This window comes from Limanda limanda, chromosome 9 (genome assembly GCF_963576545.1).
Source record: "Limanda limanda chromosome 9, fLimLim1.1, whole genome shotgun sequence".
NCBI lineage: Eukaryota > Metazoa > Chordata > Actinopteri > Pleuronectiformes > Pleuronectidae > Limanda > Limanda limanda.
The window spans coordinates 2,088,630-2,112,204 of NC_083644.1; the positions used below are offsets into that span (position 1 = coordinate 2,088,630).

Consider the following 23,575-nt stretch of genomic DNA (forward strand, 5'->3'; position numbering starts at 1 on the left):
CAAAAGAATAGAGTCCTCATTTAACAGTGAACAGGAGTTTTAATATTACAAGAAAAAAGTCAAAATTCAACAATAACAACGGTTTTAATAATTCAAAAATAAAGAAAAAAGTAATAGAGAGAAAGTGAAACAGAAGGTGAAAAAGAAAGAGAAAGGGAAAGAGAGAAAAGGTCAGAGGAAGAAAAATAAAGAGAGAGAAGGAGAGAGAAAGGGACAGAAGGACAGAGAAAGTAAGAGGAAGAGAAAGAGAGAGAGAAACAAAAAGAGAAAGAAAGAGAAGGAGAGAGAAAGAGAGAGGAGAGTAATAAAGTCCTTTATTACACAGTTGTCCTTGAACGCAGCGCGCCCCTCTTCATCGCCACTGTAACTCCCGGCATGCAGCGCGGTGGTGAACTAACATGGCGGCGGTTGTTGTGAGCGGGGCCGCGGGACCAGGAACACCAGAAGAGGAGCAGCCGCGCGGAGGAAGTTAGACCGTGACACCGGAGCAGATCCCCGCGGCACCGGGACTCCTCTCCGGGTCCTGCGGGTCCTGTCGGCACCGGCCGGTCCGCGTCGCGGGGTCTAACCACTGGGTTCCGGGACTGTTTGTTACCGGCTAACTGCAGCTAGCTCCCCGGGGCAGCTAGCGGAGGAGTCGGCCAGCGGAGAGCGGAGAGCCGGCCGGGTGTCACCGGGAGCCCGCCACACATCCCGGGGATCCTCTGCTGGTGTTAATGGTGAGTGTTTGTTTGAGTGGTTCTTCTTCGTGTGCTGTGGTTTGTGTCCAAGTCTGCCCCCCCCCCCCCCCTCTCTCTCTCACCTGAGCCCAACACCTCCAGTCAGGACCAGTACCACCAGTGACCCGGATCAAACACCTCCAGTCAGGACCAGTACCACCAGTGACCCGGATCAAACCCCTCCAGTCAGGACCAGTACCACCAGTGACCCGGATCACACACCTCCAGTCAGGACCAGTACCACCAGTGACCCGGATCACACACCTCCAGTCAGGACCAGTACCACCAGTGACCCGGATCAAACACCTCCAGTCAGGACCAGTACCACCAGTGACCCGGATCAAACACCTCCAGTCAGGACCAGTACCACCAGTGACCCAGATAAAACACCTCCAGTACCACCAGTGACCCAGATCAAACACCTCCAGTCAGGACCAGTACCACCAGTGACCCGGATAAAACACCTCCAGTACCACCAGTGACCCGGATCAAACACCTCCAGTCAGGACCAGTACCACCAGCGACCCGGATCAAACACCTCCAGTCAGGACCAGTACCACCAATGACCCGGATCAAACACCTCCAGTCAGGACCAGTACCACCAGTGACCCGGATCAAACACCTCCAGTCAGGACCACTACCACCAGTGACCCGGATAAAACACCTCCAGTACCACCAGTGACCCAGATCAAACACCTCCAGTCAGGACCAGTACCACCAGTGACCCGGATAAAACACCTCCAGTACCACCAGTGACCCGGATCAAACACCTCCAGTCAGGACCAGTACCACCAGCGACCCGGATCAAACACCTCCAGTCAGGACCAGTACCACCAATGACCCGGATCAAACACCTCCAGTCAGGACCAGTACCACCAGTGACCCGCATCAAACACCTCCAGTCAGGACCAGTACCACCAGTGACCCGGATTAAACACCTCCAGTCAGGACCAGTGCCACCAGTGACCCGGATCAAACCCATCCAGTCAGGACCAGTACCACCAGTGACCCGGATCAAACACCTCCAGTACCACCAGTGACCCGGATCAAACCCATCCAGTCAGGACCAGTACCACCAGTGACCCGCATCAAACACCTCCAGTCAGGACCAGTACCACCAGTGACCCGGATCAAACACCTCCAGTACCACCAGTGACCCGGATCAAACCCCTCCAGTCAGGACCAGTACCACCAGTGACCCGGATCACACACCTCCAGTCAGGACCAGTACCACCAGTGACCCGGATCAAACACCTCCAGTACCACCAGTGACCCGCCTCAAACACCTCCAGTCAGGACCAGTACCACCAGTGACCCGGATCAAACCCATCCAGTCAGGACCAGTACCACCAGTGACCCGGATCAAACACCTCCAGTACCACCAGTGACCCGGATCAAACCCCTCCAGTCAGGACCAGTACCACCAGTGACCCGGACCAACACCTCCAGTCAGGACCAGTACCACCAGTGACCCGGATCAAACCCCTCCAGTCAGGACCAGTACCACCAGTGACCCGGATCAAACCCCTCCAGTCAGGACCAGTACCACCAGTGACCCGGATAAAACACCTCCAGTACCACCAGTGACCCGGATCAAACCCCTCCAGTCAGGACCAGTACCACCTGTGACCCGGATCACCCCCCCCCCCAGCACGGCTCTGGTCATGGGACGTGTTGGTGTCCAGCAGCTGTGGAAAGTACCTCGGGTACTGCAGTACTTGTACTTGTACTTCATTCTATTACCTGCTACTCTACGTCTCTGCCCTTAAACGGCTCAAGATACAAATGGACAACACTTCCTGCATTAGCTTATGATTATAATAAGAATGATAACAGCAATAATAACAATAAAATCCCCAAAAGGATCCACCTTAATGCACTACTAGTACTTTAACTTTTGACATTTAAGAACATTGATGGAGGGTGCGTGTGTACTTTTACTCAAGTCTCACCTGAACCCACCTCAGCTCTACCACCCCCCCACCTCCACAATTAAAAAATTTAAGCAAAAACTCCACTAAAGAGATGACATCACTGCTTCTGTTCCTCTCTAGCACTATATTCTCTTTAATATATGTGTGGATGAGGTTTCTAACACGTGACGGATGTGAAACTGGAAGAATATAAATATCTCAGGAAAAAGTTCAACAATTTGATTGTAGCACTCTGAGGATATTAGAGTTCAAGATCAAATGATGATGATAATATCAGATAAGAGTTCAGATTTTATTTCCTGTTTTTTACCGCTTCAGACTTTGACTCTTGTGTCACACCACACAAATCATGTTTATCTGAGCAAAAGTAAAGAAGCAGTTTGTCTTAACGTAACTTTAATTAAAAACATTTAATATTTGGTTGCATAAGCTTTTCCTGTAATAACTGTCAAGCCTGCTGTCTTCCCCAATATGTGGCATCCATCATTAGTGAAGCTTTTCACTGCCTCTCTCAGTCCAGCCTCCTCTTCAGGAGGTGAAATGTTGTTGTTGTTGTAGTTGGGATATTGGTTGTTGTTGTTGGAATAGTGGTTGTTGTAGTAGGAGTAGTGGTTGTTGTGGTTGTGGTAGTCGTTGTTGTTGTTGATGGGGTAGTGGTTGTTGTGGTTGGGGTCGTGGTGGTTGTCGTTTGGGTAGTGGTTGTTGTAGTTGGCGTAGTGGTTGTTGTAGTTGGGGTAGTGGTTGTCATTGTTGGCGTAGTGGTTGTTGTAGTTGGGGTAGTTGTTGTTTTAGTTGGGATAGTGGTTGTTGTAGTTGGGGTAGTGGTTGTTGTGGTTGGGGTAGTCGTTGTTGTTGTTGATGGGGTAGTGGTTGTTGTGGTTGGGGTCGTGGTGGTTGTAGTTGGGGCAGTGGTTGTTGTAGTAGGAGTAGTGGTAGTTGTAGTTGGGGTCGTGGTTGTTGTGGTTGGGGTAGTCGATTTTGTTGTAGGGGTAGTGGTTGTTGTAGTTGGGGTAGTGGTTGTTGTAGTTGGGGTAGTGGTTGTTGTAGTTGGGGTAGTGGTTGTTGTAGTTGGGGTAGTGGTTGTTGTAGTTGGGGTAGTGGTTGTTGTTGTTGGGGTCGTGGTTGTTGTCGTTGGGGTCGTGGTTGTTGTAGTTGGGGTCGTGGTTGTTGTGGTTGGGGTAGTAGTTGTTGTTGTAGGGTTAGTGGTTGTTGTAGTTGGGGTAGTGGTTGTTGTAGTTGGGGTAGTGGTAGATGTTGTGTGGGTCGTTGTTGTGCTGCATGATGACGTTTGCATCACTTGTCTGTAAACTGACAGACAACATGTTTCTCTAGACTTGTGAATTCATTCTGCTGCTCCCAGTGTGAGTTTTAAGTGTTAAGATTCAAACACAGTTCCAGATATGACACCACACCAAGCTTCTTAGAAGAACTTTGTCTGGGTCTCATCAGTCCAGAACACTTTGACCAATTATTGAGTGGTTTGAATCTTGTCTGCCTCTGATGCCACGTCCATACCACTAAGTTTTTGTTTGGAAGTGGCACTTTAAAACTAACACACACATGCACACAGCCAGCGCTTGTAGAGCACAACCTCACCGGTGTCACTCCTGGCATCGTTAACCGCTGCCACGGCATAAATGACAAGACTAGTAGGAGATGGAAGGATATCACCTGGCAGGATAGGGTTCTATCCCATGCAAACATTGACAAATACAGTGAGATATATGTATGGTCATAACGCCCACCCCTATAATTTTACTTTGAGTAAAGAATTTGATGAATTCTTCAACAGACCTTGGTGAAATCTGTATTTCGGCTAAAACTAAAAATGATTATTTATCCTTTCATCTGATTTTGATCTAATCAACTGACGAAAAATAGCTTTTGAAATATAACAAATTCTTAAGAAAAGTCCAGCTTTCGTATTCTGAAAGCCCAAAAAAGTGTCATTGCATATTAACATGCAAGAGAAACAGCTCTCGAGCTATTAATCAGTCACCAGAACTGTTGCCATTACTTTCTGGTAACAGTATCAACTCTGCTCATGCATTTAAAAACCTTTTAATTTCCCCCTATAATCTTTCATTACCTCTCCACTGCCATCATATGATTAATGACAGTAGATCTGAAAGAAGTAGTTGATTAATAAATGTACAGGAAGTATTTTCCATTAGCTGTTTGGATAATTGATACATTTATTGAACAAACACGTGTGTGTGTTTTTACTTAAACGCAAAAAATACAAATACGTCACTATTTTGAAAAAGATGGATTAACCAAACAGGGTTTAAAGAATGAATAATTCTTTTGTTTTCTCTAATGGATTTTATTCTTTATAAGTTCGTAGTAAAAATATTTTTATAAACTCTAAACACTCACTGTTGTTGATGTTCACTTTTGTATTTGTTTAGTTTTCTTCAACTGAATTGGTAAAAATGCTTTGTGTTGTATTTCTCCGACTAGATTGATAGCCCTGGTTTATTGTTTTTTTTTAATCTAGATCTCAGGTGGCCGGCCTGCCTGGTAATCCTCAGCGTGGTGTTGACTCCACCAGGAACAGCAGCAGCAGCTGGACAGGAGGGATGGATGAGTCCATAGGTCCAGTGAAATCCGTCAATCAGACTCAGCGAGGAGCCAAAGCTTTGTCCAGTGAGAAGTCCTATAGAGAAGCTCCTTTTCAGAGAGAGGGCCCCAAACCTGCACCTCGCGGCAAAGAACCCCTCACCGGTGCGAAAGATGACCAGACTACAGGCAGCCAGGGGAGCCGTGGGCAAGGCAAAGGCACCGCAGACACTCCCCAGGAAAAGAGGAGAGGACGGCCGCCCAGGCTGAATAGACTGACTGGAAGAACAAGTTCTGGAGAGAGAGGCAAAGGTGCAAACTCGCAGCAGCTGGCGTCACAGGTTCCCGACGCCAGGGCCTCTTTTTCTGCTGACAGCAGCCCCTCAGCAAACAGAGAGACCACCTCTCCTGTGGTGACTGGTGCACCTGAGGGGGGGCTCGCAGTGCAGGGCAGGAGCTCCGTTATAACTCCTGCAAAGGAGAAGCCCCATGGTAGGTTTGCACAATCATCTTCCTGAGAGGATAGTTTCTTCATCACCAAATGTGGGTCAAGTAAACTGCATGTTCTTTGCTGTGTGTAGGGGGGGTGAAAGCTGCAGCATTGATGCATCGGTCTGATGAGGCCACAGAGGTGAGACCCACCATGGAGGAAAGACCCCTGACAGAGCAACAGCTGGGCCTCCGACAGGCAGAGGAGCGCCTCTACAGAGACTACATCCACCGACTGCTCAAAGTTAGTAACTTATCCACCTGACGTACAGAAAACGCTGGGAGGCATTGGGAGTCTGTATCGCATAACTATTCTGACTCATTTAGTTAAAGTCCAAATTGGAAAAAACAAAGTGACCATGAAATTAAAATATCAACGTATGATTGTACATATGATTGGGTCAACATACACACGTCTTTAAAAGATGTTCAGACTTTCACATCAGGGGGAAAAATACAATTGCAGACGTGGTTGTTTTTAGCAACTCATGCTTATTCAGCTGCATGTTGCAAATCTGGCCAACTTGTGGAGATGCTTCACTCCTGCCTCCTCTTCCTCAAACATGTCTCTTACCGACTGAGCCTTGTTCAGCAGCTCAGCAGGGATCATCGTCTGGATCAGAATCTTTTTCAGTGTTTCCCTCAATGAAAATCTGCTTTAATATCTCGGAATCAGAATCAGGTTTATTGGCCAAGTAAGTTTGCACAAACAGGGAATTTGACTCGGTAAAGTGGCTCTCAGTGTGATTACACAGAATACACATCACAAAACAAAACAGTACAATACAAACAGTCACAAAAACAATACAAAATACAAACAGTGCGACGGTCTAAGAAAAGAAGTGCAGGGATAAATATTAAACGGTATGTGTATTACGGTTATACAGTGAGGGTGAAATAAAATAAACAATTAAATATAATTATAATATATTATATATAATATAATATAATTTCGGGAGTAACTGTACAGTGGTTATTATAAAGATCCAGGGTTATTGCACAGTGCCACAGTGGGTTGGCTATTGAGAAGTGAGAAGGCGAGAGGGAAGAAACTGTTTTTGTGCCTGGAGGTTTTGGTCAACAGAGATCTGTAGCGCCTCCCAGAGGGGAGGAGATGGAACAGGTTGTGACCAGGGTGAGAGGGGTCTGAAGTGATCTTTCCTGCCCGTTTCCTGACTCTGGAGGTGTACAGGTCCTGGATGGTGGGCAGGTTGGCACCGAGGATCTTTCCTGCAGACCTGACTGTCCTTTGGAGTCTCCCATTGCTTTGGTTGTTAATCATCGTCTCAAACGCTTCTTTAAAGTCTTTATTTCAGACTAAAAGAGCTGGAAAATGCATTTCATTGTTAATAGATATGATGTTGATTGCCTGGATGACAAAATCTACAAACTGCGAGAGAACATAACAACTGATGGTTTTTGCTTCTTCCTCTTTTTTGACAGCAGTCCCCCGAGTATCCAAACTATCAATACTTATGCAAGCTCTGTTCTGTGCACATTGAGAACATTCAAGGAGCACACAAACACATCAAGGAGAAGAGACACAAGAAGAACATCATGGTACGGGTATTATATTGTACTTTGTTAATGCTCTTCAGGAAAGAAAAGGTTTAGGATTGAGTTGTTATATTTTCTGCTCAGGAAAAACAGGAGGAGAACGAGTTGCGTGCTCTGCCGCCGCCGACCGCAGCCCAGCTCAGGGCTGTGGACGCGGCCGTCATAGAAACAGCAAGACAGCATGGGATCTCCGAGGAAGACTTTGAAGTTCGGAAGGCTGTGGTCATCAAGATGGAGGAGATCATACAGAAGCATCTCTCAGGTTGTATGCTGTGATGTCGTCCAGCTTTGTCTTTATAATGTTTAAAAAGAAGTGTCTTGATGAACGTTAGAATTTAAAGTCTCTCTGAAAGTAGATCTTCCTCATCGTCTGTCCGGTTATTCTTCAGAGATGATAACAGCCAGCGGCAATCTATCAATCCAGATAAAATCATAATATACTAACAGACGAGAACAAGATAATATCATAAAATGCTGTGAGGAGTAAAACCAGATTAAAATGTAGGATTGAAAACAATTCTTATTGTAAGTGTGTTTAATATAAGAATTAATATTTAAAATATAATAAAGTGATCTATCTTTAAAACAGTCCAAGATGTATTAAATAACTAAACAAATAAATACACTAAATAAAATTGTGTTTGAAGCCTTTGGTTATTGAAGTTGCCTCAAGAAGTTTCCACGTACTCTGCTGCCATCTTCAGGATGACTGTTCCAGATAAGTTCATAAATATATTCAGCTGAGTCAGTGCATATTTCCTAAATATCTTTCCCTCTGTTTTGCAGCCTGTTGTCTCCGTCTCTATGGTTCATGCCTCACCCGATTTGCTTTCAAGTCAAGCGACATCAATATCGATGTGACGCACCCTCCCTCAGTGAGTCAGCTTCTTGTGTTCCACGAAACAAAGAAAGAGTTCTCTGTAATCACACACATAAATCATTGTCACTCTCTAATTACTTCTTTACATCCAGATGACACAACCTGAAGTCTTGATCCAAGTGCTGGAAATCCTCAAAAGAAGCCGTGAGTGCTTTTGTGGTTGCGGTTAAGACATCAGATTTAATCGCATGTTCTTTGTTTGCTGAAACCAGCTCCTCTTGTTGGTCTGGATTTCATGGGGTTGCCTTGTATGTGTCACATGGTTTTTGCAAGGTGCAAGAAATGTAGAAGCAGCAGAACATTTTCAAGATGCATTGCTTAGAAATTCATTATATACGTTGATCTTGTATACATTTTTTTATCCTTTAAGACCGTATCCATAATTATTGTCCGAGTTGTTGCAGGTAATTTGTGTTTTTAAAAATTTACCGAAGTTAATTTTCACGGTTTTGTTTCTCCTCTTCAGCGGAGTTCTCTGAGGTTGAGTCCGATTTTCACGCAAAAGTTCCTGCAATTTTCTGTCGGGACGCAATCAGGTGAGTGTTGCTTTCAATGCACCAATGCACAATGTTTTTATTTATTTATATTCCCTAATGTGTAATTAGTTGTCATATTTTCATACGTACCAAGAAAGGGAGTTTACTTAAGTTGTAGTTTGCAGTATGTAGTTATTATATTATAATTGTTATTATAATAATATATTTGTTTTCAGCTTTAAAATTGTTGAATATAAAAAGGACATTTTCTGACAACAACTTGGTCACTGCTAAAAGGTTCTTTAAAATATTTACCATAATCTGAGAGGGTCACGCTCCAGCTCCAGGTCGCATTCAGAAAAAAATTACGTTTTAAACTGTTCATCAAATGGTCTTATTTCGATATTGCTGCGTCTTTATGAACTAAAATGGCAAATGAGACAACTGGGGAGATATGAGGGGAAAGTGTGGTTTCTGAATAAACCTGAATAAATGTATTTAATGCTCAATGGTTATGTTCAATCAGTTATAATATTGTCAGAAGATTGTCTTCACTTACAAATGGGTTCATATTTTAGTGTGTGTGGAGTGTTGTGGCTCCACACACACTCCGTCTGTTACGTGACTTGTGTTCGAAAGGGTTATAAACCAAAGTCTGAGGAGTCGGACCATTTCATTAGCTTCAGGAAACTCTTCATACATAGAGTTGTACTGTTTGACTCTGTGGCCTGTGCATTTCTCCGTTTTTTATTTATAACTTTATTTACTTTGATTTTACAAAATATTTTCAAAGTATAGTAGAGGCGCAGGAGCAGTAAGACACCTATAATTTTAAAGAATATTTTACACTAAATGTGTTTAAAATTGTGTTGGTCATATTTAAATCATTCATTGCGTTTTGTTGGGGAAAAAAAGAGGATCAAATAAAAAAATGGCATATTAAATCGCAACCGCAATATTGGGGGGGAAAATCGCAATTAGATTATTTCCCCAAATCGTTCAGCCCTAATTTTTATATGAATATGTATAGTGACTTGTTCCAAAACAAATGTACGTGTCTGGACCGAGGTATTTAAAACAGGTCAAAGTGGAAACGCCACTGCTTCAGTTCACAGAAGCACCGAGATCAACAACAATGAAAAGTTTCTTGTAAGACCTTCAGCAATGAGCAGCATTGGCTGAAAGTCAAGTTAATATCCAGAGTCAACAGCCGGCTGCTGCCACATGTGGGCAGTAAAATACAGAATTAATTAACAATTAACAAGAACCAGAATGGCACTCTGTAGATATCAGCCTTCTAAATATACCAGATTATTGCATGATTAACTCTGCTTTATTTCTTGAGGAGTTCACCTGCTGTGTTACAGAAAAAAATGATTCCATCTTTATCAAATCAGCTACAAAAATGAATTAATTTTCTTCCTCTGCTCATACCCCCCCCTCTTCCACCAAGTTTCCATGATCTCCGTTCAGCAGTTTTAGTTTATTCTTGCTGACAGACCAACAGCGATGAAAACATAACTCCCTTTTAATAATGTTATTCTCCAGCGGTTCATTGCTGTCTTTCTTTACCTCCGTGCAGCGGCCTGATCTGTAAAGTGAGTGCAGGTAATGACATCGCTTGCCTCACCACCAACCACCTGGCAGCCCTGGTTAAACTGGAGCCCCGATTGGCCCCCCTGGTGCTGGCCTTCCGCTACTGGGCAAGGGTAAGGCAGCGAGCGACTGACACCTCAGCAGAAATAGAAAGCATAAAGATATTCACGTGGGTTTTTAGTGTTTTCTTATTTTCCTGCACATTGCAGCAAAGGCTCAACGTCTGAGGTCTTTTGTAAACTTGCTTTTTTAAAGAGTCAGTAAATGACACGTTGGATTTCAAAGGAGGATATTTGACTTTTTACATTCAGAACACTTAAGAGGAAAGAAACACTGAAAAATGTAACAAGTGATTCTTTTAGAATTGAACCACTTCATTTGTTTTGATCTCTGCAGCTGTGTCACATCGACTGCCAGTCCGAAGGTGGCATTCCCTCGTACTCCTTCGCCCTCATGGTCATCTTCTTCCTGCAGCAGAGGAAAGAGCCCATCCTCCCCGTCTACCTGGGCCGCTGGGTAGGTGAAGTGGTGCACTCCTGTTTCCACCCTCCTCAGCAGACAGTTTCTATTTTTCTTTCTCTTTATTCTTCTTAAACAGTTGCTGAAAGTAGAGAGATTACAGGAAATGAAAAGGGGAGTAAGATGGAGAATGACACCTCATCCCCTCGACTACTCAGCGTTTCTTCTTTTTTAATCCTTTTTCTAAACACATGAATGAATGAGTGGTAGAGACCAAAAGAATGAGGTTTTAAATATTGAATAGTTCAGGTTAGAGCCGCTGCTCCTCTTTGAAAAGGGCCTAGATTTGTTCAGGCCTCTTTATCAGGATGTGGGTACTCTCAACTGGTTGGAGTCGGGGGGGGTCGACCCAGAACTCCCTGGAGGGAAATATCCCACCAGGCCTGGATCCCCTCAGCATTTGTCACATTTAGTTGCTCATAGACAGACATGCAGATATAAATGAAAAAAAGTATTAAGTGTAAATATTTGTTAATTTATCTTTCTGGCTGCATAAATGAATTACCTCTACACAATAGCAATTCCCTGTGAGTGACAATTGTGTGAATGTCTTACTTTGTTAGATGTATTTGTTTTGTATTTGTGGTTCATGACCTATTTCTAAATGAGATTTTATCTTCAAGATGGAGTTGTTTGTTGACGCCTCAGGCTTTAGTGTGACGAGATCCTTTGTGGAGAATATGATAAATGTCCGACCACAGGTTCCCATGGATAGCATCCCGAGGCGAGAATGTCATTCTGCGGTGAGCGTCATGACTCCACCTGGGGAGTGTCACAGCTTCCTGTTGTGCTGGTTAAACCAGACGGATCGGACGATTCACACGTGAATCAGTAGCTGCGCTGCACCGCATCTGCAGAGAATAGATTTTGAAGATAGTGCAGCTAATTCAGGATATAAAGTTTCTAGATCTAATTAACTGCTCGACTTTGAAACATATGAAAAATGCATCACTTTAATAATTCACTGTGATACACAGGGTTTAACTGCTAAGTATTGCTGCTCAGTAGTTTTACAGTTTTAAAGGGCAAACTCCTTTTTAATTCTGTACAAGAATCTGAGTTACATGTTTTGATATATAAGAGTTAAATGTCGTGTATTGATTTTGAATAATAGTTCAGTATAATTATAGACGATTGTGTAATTAATAGCCGGCAGCAGAGGCATCATTAGTGTGGTATGTACGAGTCTAAATATGGAGAGGTGGAGCAGGTTTATCCCGTCTGTCGAGTCTTCTGCATGAGCTTCTGCATGAGCTGCTCAGAATGGGCCTGCACCAAATCATTGTCACCAATCTGCAGTGTTATTATAGTTATTAGAATCATGATCACAAGTTCTCTTGTTTATGGTCAGGAGCTTAGATTATATATTTGTTAATTAGGGCCCGAGCAAAGACATCAAAGGTGTCTGGTGAGACCCTATTGAAATTGTAAGGATTATTATTTCTTCTTATTATTATTATTATTCAGGCAAATGAATTGGCTTTTTGAGGGCTTTAACATGCTCAACTTCTTACCAAAATTTGCAGAAAGTTAGAAAGTGGTGAAAATTTACGTATTCTGAAGGAATTTTCAATGGACGTCGCAAAATGGCTCAACGGTGCCCCCCGAGACAGCCCGAGACCCCCGGAAGCTGTTCCCATTGACCGATCTTCACCAAAATCAATACACTATTGTAAATACTTGTATTTAGTGGCCATTTTGGCCATATTCCACATTTTTTTCTTTGATACACTTGTACCAGGGTTTTCATCGAATCAACTTCAATTTTTAATTACCTTTTTAGAAAAGTTAAGGAAAATAACCTTTTTTTGTTGTTTTAGGTGATGCACATCAGTAGGATGTGCGTTAGTACATTGGTATCATTTTGGTTCTGGGAAAAAAAAATTTCAGCTTGGTTTACTTGTTTTCTGCAGCTTATATTAGAACTTACATTCTGAGGAAATTATTCTGATTGTTGTGATTTTAAAATTGTTTTTATGATTTTTACATTTACTGGCTTTGGAAGCCTTTCACTTTTCTGTCGAAACGGACGAAACGGCTCTTTAATAACAGTCATGTTTTTTAACACGTCCTCACTTTCTTTTGCGTTTTCAGATCGAAGGCTTCGATGTGAAACATGTGGATGAGTATCATCTAACTGGAATTGCGTTGGACATGTTTGTGCGGTGGGAGCACAGACCTCCGAGCTCCACAGACGGACGAGGGGAGAACAGAAACGAGGCCAGGGGAGGAGGAGGTGGTCCCAAACCGGAGAAGAGCAAACTGGATGATTCTCATTATTCTGAGGGTTTGGTGAGTCACAATACAGCACGCACAGTATGAGGATTTATAATTCTCCTCCTACTCTAATGAAGGACTGTACTGATTATTCTTCTCAGTCTGCTTTTAACTAACCCTCAGTTACCTTCCCTCATAGACCCGCTTAACCTTAGACCTGGGTAAAGGTGTGACGTTGGGCCAGCTGTGGTTGGAGCTCTTGCGTTTCTACACACTGGAGTTTGCGCTTGAGGAATCCATCATCAGCATCCGCTTAAAGGTTCTCCTCTCTAGAGAAACCAAGAACTGGCCTCGCCGCAGGCTCGCTATTGAAGGTAGGAGACCTCTCTGTTGGAAATTTCATCTATAAAGGCTTTGAGAAAAAAACAGAACTTCACTCTGTGTCTTTGTCCTTTTTCGTTTCAGATCCGTTTGCCTTGAAGAGGAATGTTGCACGAAGCTTGAACAGCCAAATGGTTTTCGAGTACATCCAGGAGCGCTTCCGCTCGGCTTACAAATACTTTGCGTGCCCTCAGAGACGAGGTCACCGGGGCCCTCAGAGAAGCAAAGGAGTCGGCAAGCAAGGTGCAAACCTGGAAGGGACGGAGAGGAAGGAGGCCGCATCTGTGAGCAAGGAGGATGACGAAGAGAAAGGTGAAAGAAGTCAGAGGCTGGATGAGGAGCCTGAGAGCGACGATGAAGATGGTTCCGGATTTTCCAAAAAGAAGGACGAGAGGACTTTAGATGGGAGCCTCATGGACATGGTTCTCAATGAGGGGAACAGACCCTCACTCCCCCCCAATGGCCTGCTGGACAGTGACAAGGAGGAGGAGGAAGAAGATGATTCAGAGAAGGAGGAGAATGTTTCCCCGGAGGATCTGCACTATGTATTTGATAAGATGATTTTCACTGGTGGGAAGGTAAGAATGTTAAACACCATTTTCCCTTTATGTATGTAAGCCAGAGACACATAATTCTGTAAATTATACGTTAAACTAGTGCAGTGGCCATTTCAAACAGTTTTTAAAATGTTTGCCTGTCCTGTGTTAGTGCTGGTTGCAGCTTTTCTTTCTGAAACTGGCAGCGAGACTCAGAACCTTGAAGCTTGATGCTGCACATCTGATTATTCAATGTCCGGTGAAGTTGACTCAGTAAAGCAGGAACTCAAACTGGAGAACCAGTTGTTGCTATGAATGTGCTGCGTGATCAACCTTAAGAAATGTTATTCTCAAACTACGCAACATGTCACAATGTTTTTGTCAGTGAGTTTTTGTAAATGGCCAAGTTCACAACATTTGGGACTTTTTGATATTTTATTTACGAACTTTTTCCCTCTTCCAGCCTCCTACTGTTGTTTGCAGCATCTGCAAACGAGATGGTCACCTGAAGGACGATTGCCCCGAAGACTTTAAGAAGATTGAGCTGAAGCTTCTGCCTCCCATGAACGAGCGCTTCAGAGATATTCTCGACGGGCTGTGTAGACTCTGCTTCTGTACGTAGGCAACAGGGCCGTTCTGACTCTTCTCTCACTTTATGATCACTTTAGGAAAATTCTGACTAAAACACAACATTACAAAACTGATAATTGACATTTTCATACAAAATGTGATCTCTTCTACTTTTGAGTATCACTGGGCACGAAAAGCACAAAACCAGTTGATTTTATCGATGAGATTTGGTCAGACTGTAAAATTAGTCATTTAAAAATTGTTCTCAGTTTTTCTCTCAGCCACAACTTGAAAACCTACATCACTGAACCAGTGTAATCAATATTATGTGATTTTAAGGGTAAAACTATTTATTATCCTTACAGGTTTGCTGCAGATTGTTTTCTAGATTAAATCTTGTCATCTTCAATGTCTTGTTTTTTCCAAATCCTCAGTTTACCACAATAATGATGATGAAAAACAAACCGGGCACATTTTCTTAACCTAGATTCATTAAATGTTAAATGTTAAATAAATATAGACCCAAACAGCTGCTGATACACATTATTTTGTTTCACTGACTTAATTGTCTCTGTTTCCTGCTCTGCTGTTCACAGATGAATTGTCCCCAACACCTGTAGAGCAGCAGAAGAGGGAGCAGATCCTCGTAGGCCTGGAGAGGTTCATCAGGAAGGAGTTCGATGGTGAGCACTGAGGTTCAAATACAGCTCGACACATGTTCCTGACGTTCATCTCTGAAGGGAGAACCAGGTCTTTTCTTCTTATCTGTGTCTCTAGTAGGGTTGCAAAATTCCGGGAATTTTCAAAGTTGGAAACTTTCCATGGGAATTAACAGGAATTAACGGGAATAAACTGGAAATGTTGTGGGTAATTTATACTAACTGTATTTACCTTGTCATATACAGACATAAATATAAACATTTTGTTTTGTCATAGGCTGATTTGAGCCCTGAGGAAACTTTGGGCACTTGACTATATGCTTCTGCATCGTTGTGTCATTCTTAACATAGGTCTTTGCACAGTATTTGCAAATGTACACAGCCTTTCCTTCTACATTGGATGGGGTGAAATGTCTCCACACATGAGAGAGTGCACGTGGCATTGTTCTGTAGAATAAGATGAGAAAAAAGTTTGTAAAAAACACTAATTCAATGCCAGAGATATAAATAGTTAGCAAAACAATTGGAATCGTCTGTACAATTAACAATCCTCAATCAGCATGCTAATATATTTCCCCAGTAATATCATGGAAACTTACCTGACTAGTCCTGCACTCTACAGCAGGCCTCAATAGTCCTGCTGTAGAGTGAAGGATGCTGGGAGTTATCTGTGCATGTGATGGAAGAATGCACAGTGGAGGCTTGAAACTCAACGTGCAGCGTGTGCTGCATTCCATACATCTTTAAAATAGAGTTTTGAATGATGTTTTTATTGCTCAGCGTTTAATTTGTGTAGTTTTTCTTTTTTCAAAATTCCCGAGTTTAACTTCCCATGGAAAGTTTCCGGAAGGTTTCCGGAAATTTTTGCAACCCTAGTCTACAGTGATGTTTTTTACTGCCTCCGCTGTTTTCTCCCTTTTAGTGGTGTTAATTTGCAGTTGTTTACTGTTGATGCTTCCTCAGTTCACTTCAAGTTCTAAGCTTTCCAGCAGTTAACAAGACAAAATGATCCTAAATCTCTTCCTGTGTCTGAACCCGCAGATAAAGCTCAGCTCTGCCTGTTTGGTTCCTCCAAAAATGGTTTTGGTTTTCGCGACAGTGACCTGGACATCTGCATGACGCTGGAGGGTCATGAAACTGCCGAGGTAGAGAAAACTAAACACACAACAGCTCCGACATTTGACTCGACGTTTCCTCAGCGGATCAGAGACGTGAAACCGGTTTTCTTACACTTGTGTCCGAACAGATGCTGAACTGCAAAGAGATCATTGAAGGCCTTGCAAAGTTGCTAAAGAAGCATACAGGTGAATCTACCGTGAACAAATCTCTACCGCTTCATGAAAATGTGATGTATGTCAAGTATGGCCCTTATAGACTGTGATCTCCTTAGCTGCTTTCAGACATGCACTGAACTCTGCAGATCCTCCGCATTTTCTCCAGAGGACGTGCATGTGTAAACGCAAAAGTCAGAGTGAGTAGTATAATGTCCGTAGAAACTCAGGAGAATCTAATTTGAGACCACACATGAAAAAATTTTATAAAATACAAAAGAAAACAAACATCTCCTTGTGAAAAGGCAGTTACACACGCGTAGAAAACCCAAAGTTGTCTAGAGAGTTGTGTTGATAAGACCTCACAGCGCTGATCACATGATCTCTGCAGCGGAGTTAATGTCACTTCTCGTCTGCTTCCTGCTCTCGCCTGAATAATGCAGAGGATTTGTTGTTGTTGTTTACCTCCTGCTGTGTTGTGTTGTATTGTGTGAAAGTCAAACCTCGGGTAAAGTCCGTACCCGATTCTCTGGACTTCACCTCCAGGTCATGTCTGTAAACGGCTCTATTCTTTCCATCGTCACAGGTTTGAGGAACATCTTGCCTATTACAACAGCTAAAGTGCCTATTGTGAAGTTTGAGCACAGACAGAGTGGTTTGGAGGGAGATATTAGCCTTTATAACACTCTGGTGAGTGAACAAGGTTTTCATACCAGAATGTTACGTGTTGACTGATGAGTGCTGTGAATAAATGTGGATGTATCACCTCTGTAGGCGCAACACAACACCAGAATGCTGGCTGCGTATGCGGCCCTGGATCCACGTGTGCAGTTCCTTGGATACACAATGAAGGTTTTTGCAAAGGTACGTCAGAGACGACTAACTGATGTAGCAGCTCTAACCACCTCTGCCTGTTTGATGAGAACAGCTTAGGCTACATCCACACTACTCTGTGTTTTAAGGCTCCTCAATGGAGACGTTTGGTCCTTTTTTTGGTTTGAAAACTATGTCCGGGCAAAAATTGTGACTTTTGGAAATTAGAATTCCACATAACTTTGCTGAGGCCCAGGAGTCCTATATTTACTATATTTAAATGTACTAGATCCAGATTTTTCATCAAGATCCATTAATTGATTTACTCAAATGTTGAAAAACATTCCTGGAACTGATCCAGATCCACAGCAGAATTGAATGGGTTCTTACTTGCATCATGTTTTACTCCTGTGGATGTCCTGTGATTTCGAGGAGCACTTAAAGACACCACAGTGTAACTGTCTCTTCCTGCCTCTGTGTCCACAGCGCTGTGACATTGGAGATGCATCCAGAGGAAGTCTATCTTCTTACGCTTACATCCTGATGGTGCTTTACTTCCTCCAGCAGAGGCAGCCACCAGTCGTCCCAGTGCTGCAGGAGGTATCTGTCACTGATCGATCACTGCAGCATCTTGAATAATCTGAACCTGTTTGATGTTTGAATCATCTCTGTATGATGGTTTTTTAGATCTTTGACGGGCAGACTGTTCCTGAGCGGATGGTCGATGGCTGGAATGCTTTCTTTTTTGACAACATCGAGGATCTGGTGCGTTTAATGAAAACGACTTCACAATGACTGAAATCTACGCACAGCGCCGTGTTGTCTTCTCACCTTCCTGTCGCTCTGCTGCTGTGGAATTGTGTAGTCAGCGTGTTGTGTTCTGTCCACGCAGCGTCGGCGTCTCTCTGTGCTGCAGCCCAACACGGAGTCGGTGGGCGAGCTGTGGTTGGGTCTCCTGCGCTTCTACACGGAGGAGTTCGACTTCAAGGAACACGTCATCAGCATCCGCCAGAGGAAACGCCTCACCACGTTTGAGAAGCAGTGGACCAGCAAGTGCATCGCTATCGAAGGTGCTGACACGGATCCGCTGATTGTCTTCACCTGCTTCCATCTCGTCGGCCCTTCTCATTCATTTGTTCCTCTCCACAGATCCCTTCGATTTGAATCATAATCTTGGTGCTGGAGTTTCTCGCAAAAGTAAGTTCTTCTGTCCGGCCATGACGACCAGTAGATATTCTCAGCTCATAACACTCACGTGCAACAGACACACAGAAAGTGCCTGCTTGCGAGCACAGTACAAACAAGGACATGATGTTTAACTCTGTGGAAATTGTGTTTTTCTCGCTTTATTTTAGATTAATTTTTAACTGCTGTTGAATTCTTGTTATAAAACATTTTAAAACTCCCCTTGTCCCTCACACTGACTTTTTTTTCCTCCTGCAGTGACAAACTTCATCATGAAGGCTTTTATAAACGGCAGGAAGTTGTTTGGAACTCCTTTCTACCCGATCCCCGGCACTGAAGTGGTGCGTCTTTCCAAAAAAATCTGATTAAATGTTATAATCTAATTCTGTCTGCTCCTTGTCTTGAGGAAACTGATCCTGATTCGTGATCTTAAACATCTGCTCCCTCTCTCCCGTGTTCCGCTGCAGGATTATTTCTTTGACTCCAAGGTGCTGACAGACGGCGAGTTGGCGCCCAACGACCGATGCTGCAGGATCTGTGGGAAGATTGGACATTACATGAAAGACTGTCCGAAAAGACGCAGGTTGTCCATCTTTCATTTAGGGACATTTTTCTCTCGACTCAAAGAAAACACTAGAAGGAAATATACTGAGAAGAAATAAAATTGTTAAAAATTGATATAGATTTTATTTTGTGGGAAACTTCATCATCCTACGATTAATTTAACCAGAGGGAAAAACTTCTAACACGAAAAAACGTTTATTTTGACTAACAAGATCATACAGAGTGAATCTAACCGAGGTTATTAATGAGTAACTGCGAACTAACTATTTAACTAAAGTGAAATACGTTCAGATTTAACGTGCTTCTGTCTGTTCCAGGATAAAGAAAAAAGAAAACGAGAAAGACGAGGACATCAAAGAGGACGAGCGCGAGTCGAAGGACAGACGCTGTTTCCAGTGTGGGGACATGGGACACGTTCGGAGGGACTGTCCCGAGTACCGCCACCTCAAGCAGAGGCCCGCTGGAGCACCAGGTGACCACAGGCTCACAGAAGCTTACTTCACAAGAGAAAGCAGCCTCACTCATTAATTCACACACATATTAAAACATCAGTTTAGTTTATGACGATCCCCGGTGTTGAATAACGGTGCTCGCTCTCCACAGTTCCTCACATGGTACGAGCCGTGGCGAGCTCTCAGTCCATCCCCATCCCGCAGGCGGCTGCAGACTGTCCTGGACGAACCAGACAAGCCTCCGAGTGTGTGAGTACAGCCAACAGGACGTCAAGTCAGAAAGAATTATTACATATACCTTCTACTGTAAACCTCTAGAGATCTGTGTCCATCCAAATACTGTGGAAGTGAACTTCCTGTAAACTGATTGAAACATTATATTTCATGGTCACTTTCTTACCTCTGCCAGGGAGGTTATGGTTTAAGATGTTTATTGAGAATAAGCGATAATAGATAGTGAGGAGATGGTTTCATCAGTTAAGGCTTTACTGTGCAATGCAGCCAATGAACGACTAAAACAATATTTGTTATCACAAGTAAAATGTTCATACAACTAATTCAACTTTAATTGTTCTCCTGTTGGAAGGATCGAATATAAAAGGTTTAATGTAGTTTACACCTCTAATACTTTTCCTTTCTTCCTGACAGTCGGACACTCGGCAGACTCCGCCCTTCTCCCCCCAGACCTGCGCTGTCCCTCCCAGTTCCTCCCAGTCCTCCAGCTCCCCTCAGGCCTCCCACAGTAAGACCAGTGCTGCTGGTCCCCAGAAGCAGCCCCCTCACCCCCAGCTCCCCCTGTCCCTCTTTGGCTTCCCCAACTCTCTTCCAGGCCAGTACCACCCGGGGGCGCTCACCGCACTGGGGCTCCTGCCCCCCCACCAACACCAGTCCCAGGGGCCCCCTCGTCACCCGGGTCACATCCCCTCCACCTCCTGGCCCATCCATGGACCGGTCCTCGCCCAGTCCTCCAACCCAGCTCCCTCCCCACCCGGCCTGAAATTCGCTCTGCGCTCTGCGCCGGGGGCTGGGAGTCCCACCGGCTCCGGGGGGGGTCCCAGTCCCATGAACCTCAACGACCCCAGCATCATCTTCGCTCAGCCGGCGGGGGGGCGGCTGGGCATGGGTGGGCCAGGACGGGACGCACACTGGCACAACCACATGGCACCACCTGGGTCACTCATGGGAAATGGCACAGTTGTCAAGTCAGGTATTCACGGGTGAACTGTGTGTGTGGGTGTGTGTGTGTGTGTGTGTGATTCTGTAACTTAACACCAATTCCTTTGGAGTTCTGCTGTCATTTACTCAACGTTCCATCGGATTCCCTCCTTTTTAATTCACCATTTTATATTTTTAGATCTAGACATTTACCATTTTTACAAGAGAGAGTCGGACAAAACTTAAGATGTCACATAGTTTTATAAGAATACACATTGTTCATTTACATCAGTCAAATATACACAACAAATTGAGACACGAGAGATATAAACTAATTAAAACACACAAAATTTGTCATGGTGAATTTAACAGCTACAGGAACTAGTGTGTAATTTGTATTTTAGTGACCCAATCCTGAAATACAATTTGTTTTCCAATTCATTTGTGGTAATTTTAACTTGTTCAGAGGTTTACGGATCCTCAGCTGCTGCATCGAGCTAATGTGACAAAGCAGATAACATTTAAGTGAGTCAACAAATGAACATATTTTTCCTACATGGAACTTGTCATTGGCACAGAAACAAAGCTGAATACAGGTGTTAAGTTGCTTTTGATTTTCACTAATTTTACACGGGTGAGGATTTGACGAGGAAATATGTGTGTTTTCATTGAGCTTTGTCTTGTTTGTGAGTCACTTAGTGTGTATTTTTCATCCCGTCTCTACAGACTCAGGTCACCCGGCCCAGTTTGTGGGTGTGAATCAAGGCCCTCGTGTGTGGGAGCATAACAAAACGCCCCAGTACGCACTGCCTCCCTCGTGGCCCTACAGGATGCCCCAGAACTTCATCCAGGGCAGCGGAGGCTTCCAGCCCGGAAAACCCTTCATGCCCCAAGGTCAGACATGTTGTTTAAAAACCACCACAGGACGATAATTCAAGTTTATAGTCCTGCTGAGAAAAATAGATCCTCACTTGTTCTCTTCTGACAACGACCTGACGTTTTGTTTTCATTCTCTCGTTCATCAGGTTCTGTGGTGAATCCAAACCCCAACTTCCCTCTGGTCCCTCATGTCCGACATCCAGTCAATCTCAACTTCCTCCAGCAGAAGAAGTGAACTTTCGTTTGAATTAGGTTCATGGTCAGTAAACGCAGAGCGATGTACTCTTTGCATTATTTGATCGCAGGAAATTTTTAAAATGAATTTTATCATTTTTGTACAGTTTTTAGGTTTTACTTTTTGTCTCATTACATTGATTTGTGATACAAATGTCAAATATTTTAATACCCCCGTTTTTGAGGGGGTCCAAAAGTGTTTTTATTTGATGTGTAAAGTAAGCAGGACAAATGTAAACCTTTATTTTTATTAGCTGTATTCATACTTTGCTTGCCGCGAGATGAAGGCTTTGAATAGACGTTTGTTTTAAAACAATCTAACATGTCCCGCTCAGTATTTAGTGCAAAACGCAGGGATAGCAAGAAAAAAGGGAAAAATCTCAAATATACAAAAAGCTACAAAAAAATAAAGAAAAAAGCGAAGAAGCTTGTTGTGTCGTGTGAGTTCATTTGTTTCTATCAGTGTTTGTAAAGATGGACGAAGGTGATGAACTCCTCTGCAGTGGTTCACACACCCGGGGTCGTGACCCCCAGGACACAAGCCCCAGAAGGAGAGTCGCGTCATGATTTGTGAATATTATCACCAAATATACATATATATATAATAATATATACTCAACATATATACATTGAGATCTTTTCCTTCGGGAGGCGAAAATATCGGTTTCAGTTCTTCTGTCAGTTCCGCTCCTCGGGAAACGCAGAGGTCTCAATGAAGTGAAGAAGGTTTCTGTGATAAATCTGTAACACAAGGCAGCAAGATGAATAACAGGAATTAATGCCTCATTTTTCTATTGAAAGTTAAAATCACATTGTTATATTGGAGTTTTTATAAAAACCAAAAAGCTTCAATTGAATGACACAGAAATGATCTGAAACAAACCGAGCTCCTGTGAGAATAATTTTAATAATAATAAAATATTTATATACAGTAGTTTAAGGACACTTTAAATGTACAAATAATACAAATAAAAAGATACAAAACAACAAAAACAGACCAAACATGAATACAAACAACAGACTAATAAAAGAACAAGTAAATAGTAAAAAAGAGTAAAAAGGTGATAAGAATAACAGATCTCATCTTGGTGAATTTCTATCTTTTGTACTTTAATACTTTAAACAGTTAATACATGTTATAGCTCCACTCTTAAACTGTGACTTAACATAACAAGCTCTGAACACAACACAACCTGGTCTGTTATTTGCTCCTCACCTGCTCCGGGTCATTTTCCTCAGAAAACCTTTGGAGAAGCAGAGAAAACGTGGGTAGTTTCAGCGGAACATCGTTTTTCAGGAACAGGCGAGTGACATCAGATCGATTCACGGTTCCTCTGGAAGAAAGATCCAGAGCAGCCACCTGGACCCCTGCTGACCTCAGGGAGGAGAGCAGCCAATCAGAGAGCTCCCTCCTGACAGCCGAGGCCAGCTCCTTCTGAGGAGGAACCAGAGGGAGTTCATGTGATGTAGCTCAGGTGTTTCTGCAATCCTGCTTTGTATTCATTAGGAAATATACACTTTGATTAAGAGATTACAAGGAAAACTTTTAAAATAAGATGTGAAAGTAATCCTTAACCAAAAAGGTCAGGAATCAAAGAATTAAAAAAATTCTGAATTAAGGCTTTTTTAAGTAGCCTGTCCCATATTCTTATAACTAAAAGGAAACGTATTTTAAAGAAACAATTTATCTTGTGATTTCTGATTAAAACTAAATTCTTTATTAAAACAATCACACTGTTGACCTGTTTCAAAGTAAAAGCATCTTTGCTTCCTAAGCTAAATCACAGAACCTGCTCTTGTAAGTTATTTGTAATGTAACGAGACATGAATCCTGTTTTACTGAAGACTTTATTAGGTTTATATTTTACTGTGGCCTCCTGTGCTGCAGCTTCTCTGCGTTGGGTCACGTGAGGAGTCCTGGGGTGAA

General features: G+C 43.1%; 1 protein-coding gene across 2 annotated transcripts; it reads left to right on the forward strand.

The window, feature by feature from the left end:
* The first annotated feature begins 399 nt into the window (after nucleotides 1–399).
* Nucleotides 400–22,066, forward strand: tut4 (terminal uridylyl transferase 4). Of its 2 annotated transcripts, none has more exons than XM_061078103.1 (30): nucleotides 400–719; nucleotides 5,154–5,707; nucleotides 5,797–5,948; nucleotides 7,148–7,264; nucleotides 7,346–7,523; nucleotides 8,048–8,136; nucleotides 8,234–8,285; nucleotides 8,608–8,677; nucleotides 10,200–10,326; nucleotides 10,610–10,729; nucleotides 12,827–13,024; nucleotides 13,149–13,323; nucleotides 13,415–13,908; nucleotides 14,330–14,480; nucleotides 15,033–15,119; nucleotides 16,137–16,240; nucleotides 16,342–16,399; nucleotides 16,953–17,056; nucleotides 17,141–17,230; nucleotides 17,666–17,779; nucleotides 17,867–17,944; nucleotides 18,072–18,249; nucleotides 18,329–18,376; nucleotides 18,623–18,705; nucleotides 18,832–18,947; nucleotides 19,246–19,400; nucleotides 19,532–19,629; nucleotides 20,029–20,587; nucleotides 21,262–21,429; nucleotides 21,561–22,066. In XM_061078103.1, the coding sequence occupies exons 2-30, from the start codon at nucleotides 5,236–5,238 to the stop codon at nucleotides 21,647–21,649; spliced, it is 4,524 nt and encodes a 1,507-aa protein (XP_060934086.1). In that variant the 5' UTR covers nucleotides 400–719; nucleotides 5,154–5,235; the 3' UTR covers nucleotides 21,650–22,066. The 2 variants fall into 2 exon arrangements, with proteins under 2 accessions (XP_060934086.1, XP_060934087.1); XM_061078104.1 differs by having other exon boundaries at nucleotides 7,151–7,264.
* The last annotated feature ends 1,509 nt before the right edge of the window (nucleotides 22,067–23,575 follow it).

Coding starts and splice junctions, on each gene's coding strand:
- tut4 (XM_061078103.1), top strand. CDS start 5,236: ATGGATGAGTCCATAGGTCCAGTGAAATCCGTCAATCAGACTCAGCGA. Junction 17,231..17,665: donor CAATGAAGGTTTTTGCAAAG/GTACGTCAGAGA, acceptor CTGTGTCCACAG/CGCTGTGACATTGGAGATGC. Junction 18,377..18,622: donor TGCTGGAGTTTCTCGCAAAA/GTAAGTTCTTCT, acceptor TTCCTCCTGCAG/TGACAAACTTCATCATGAAG.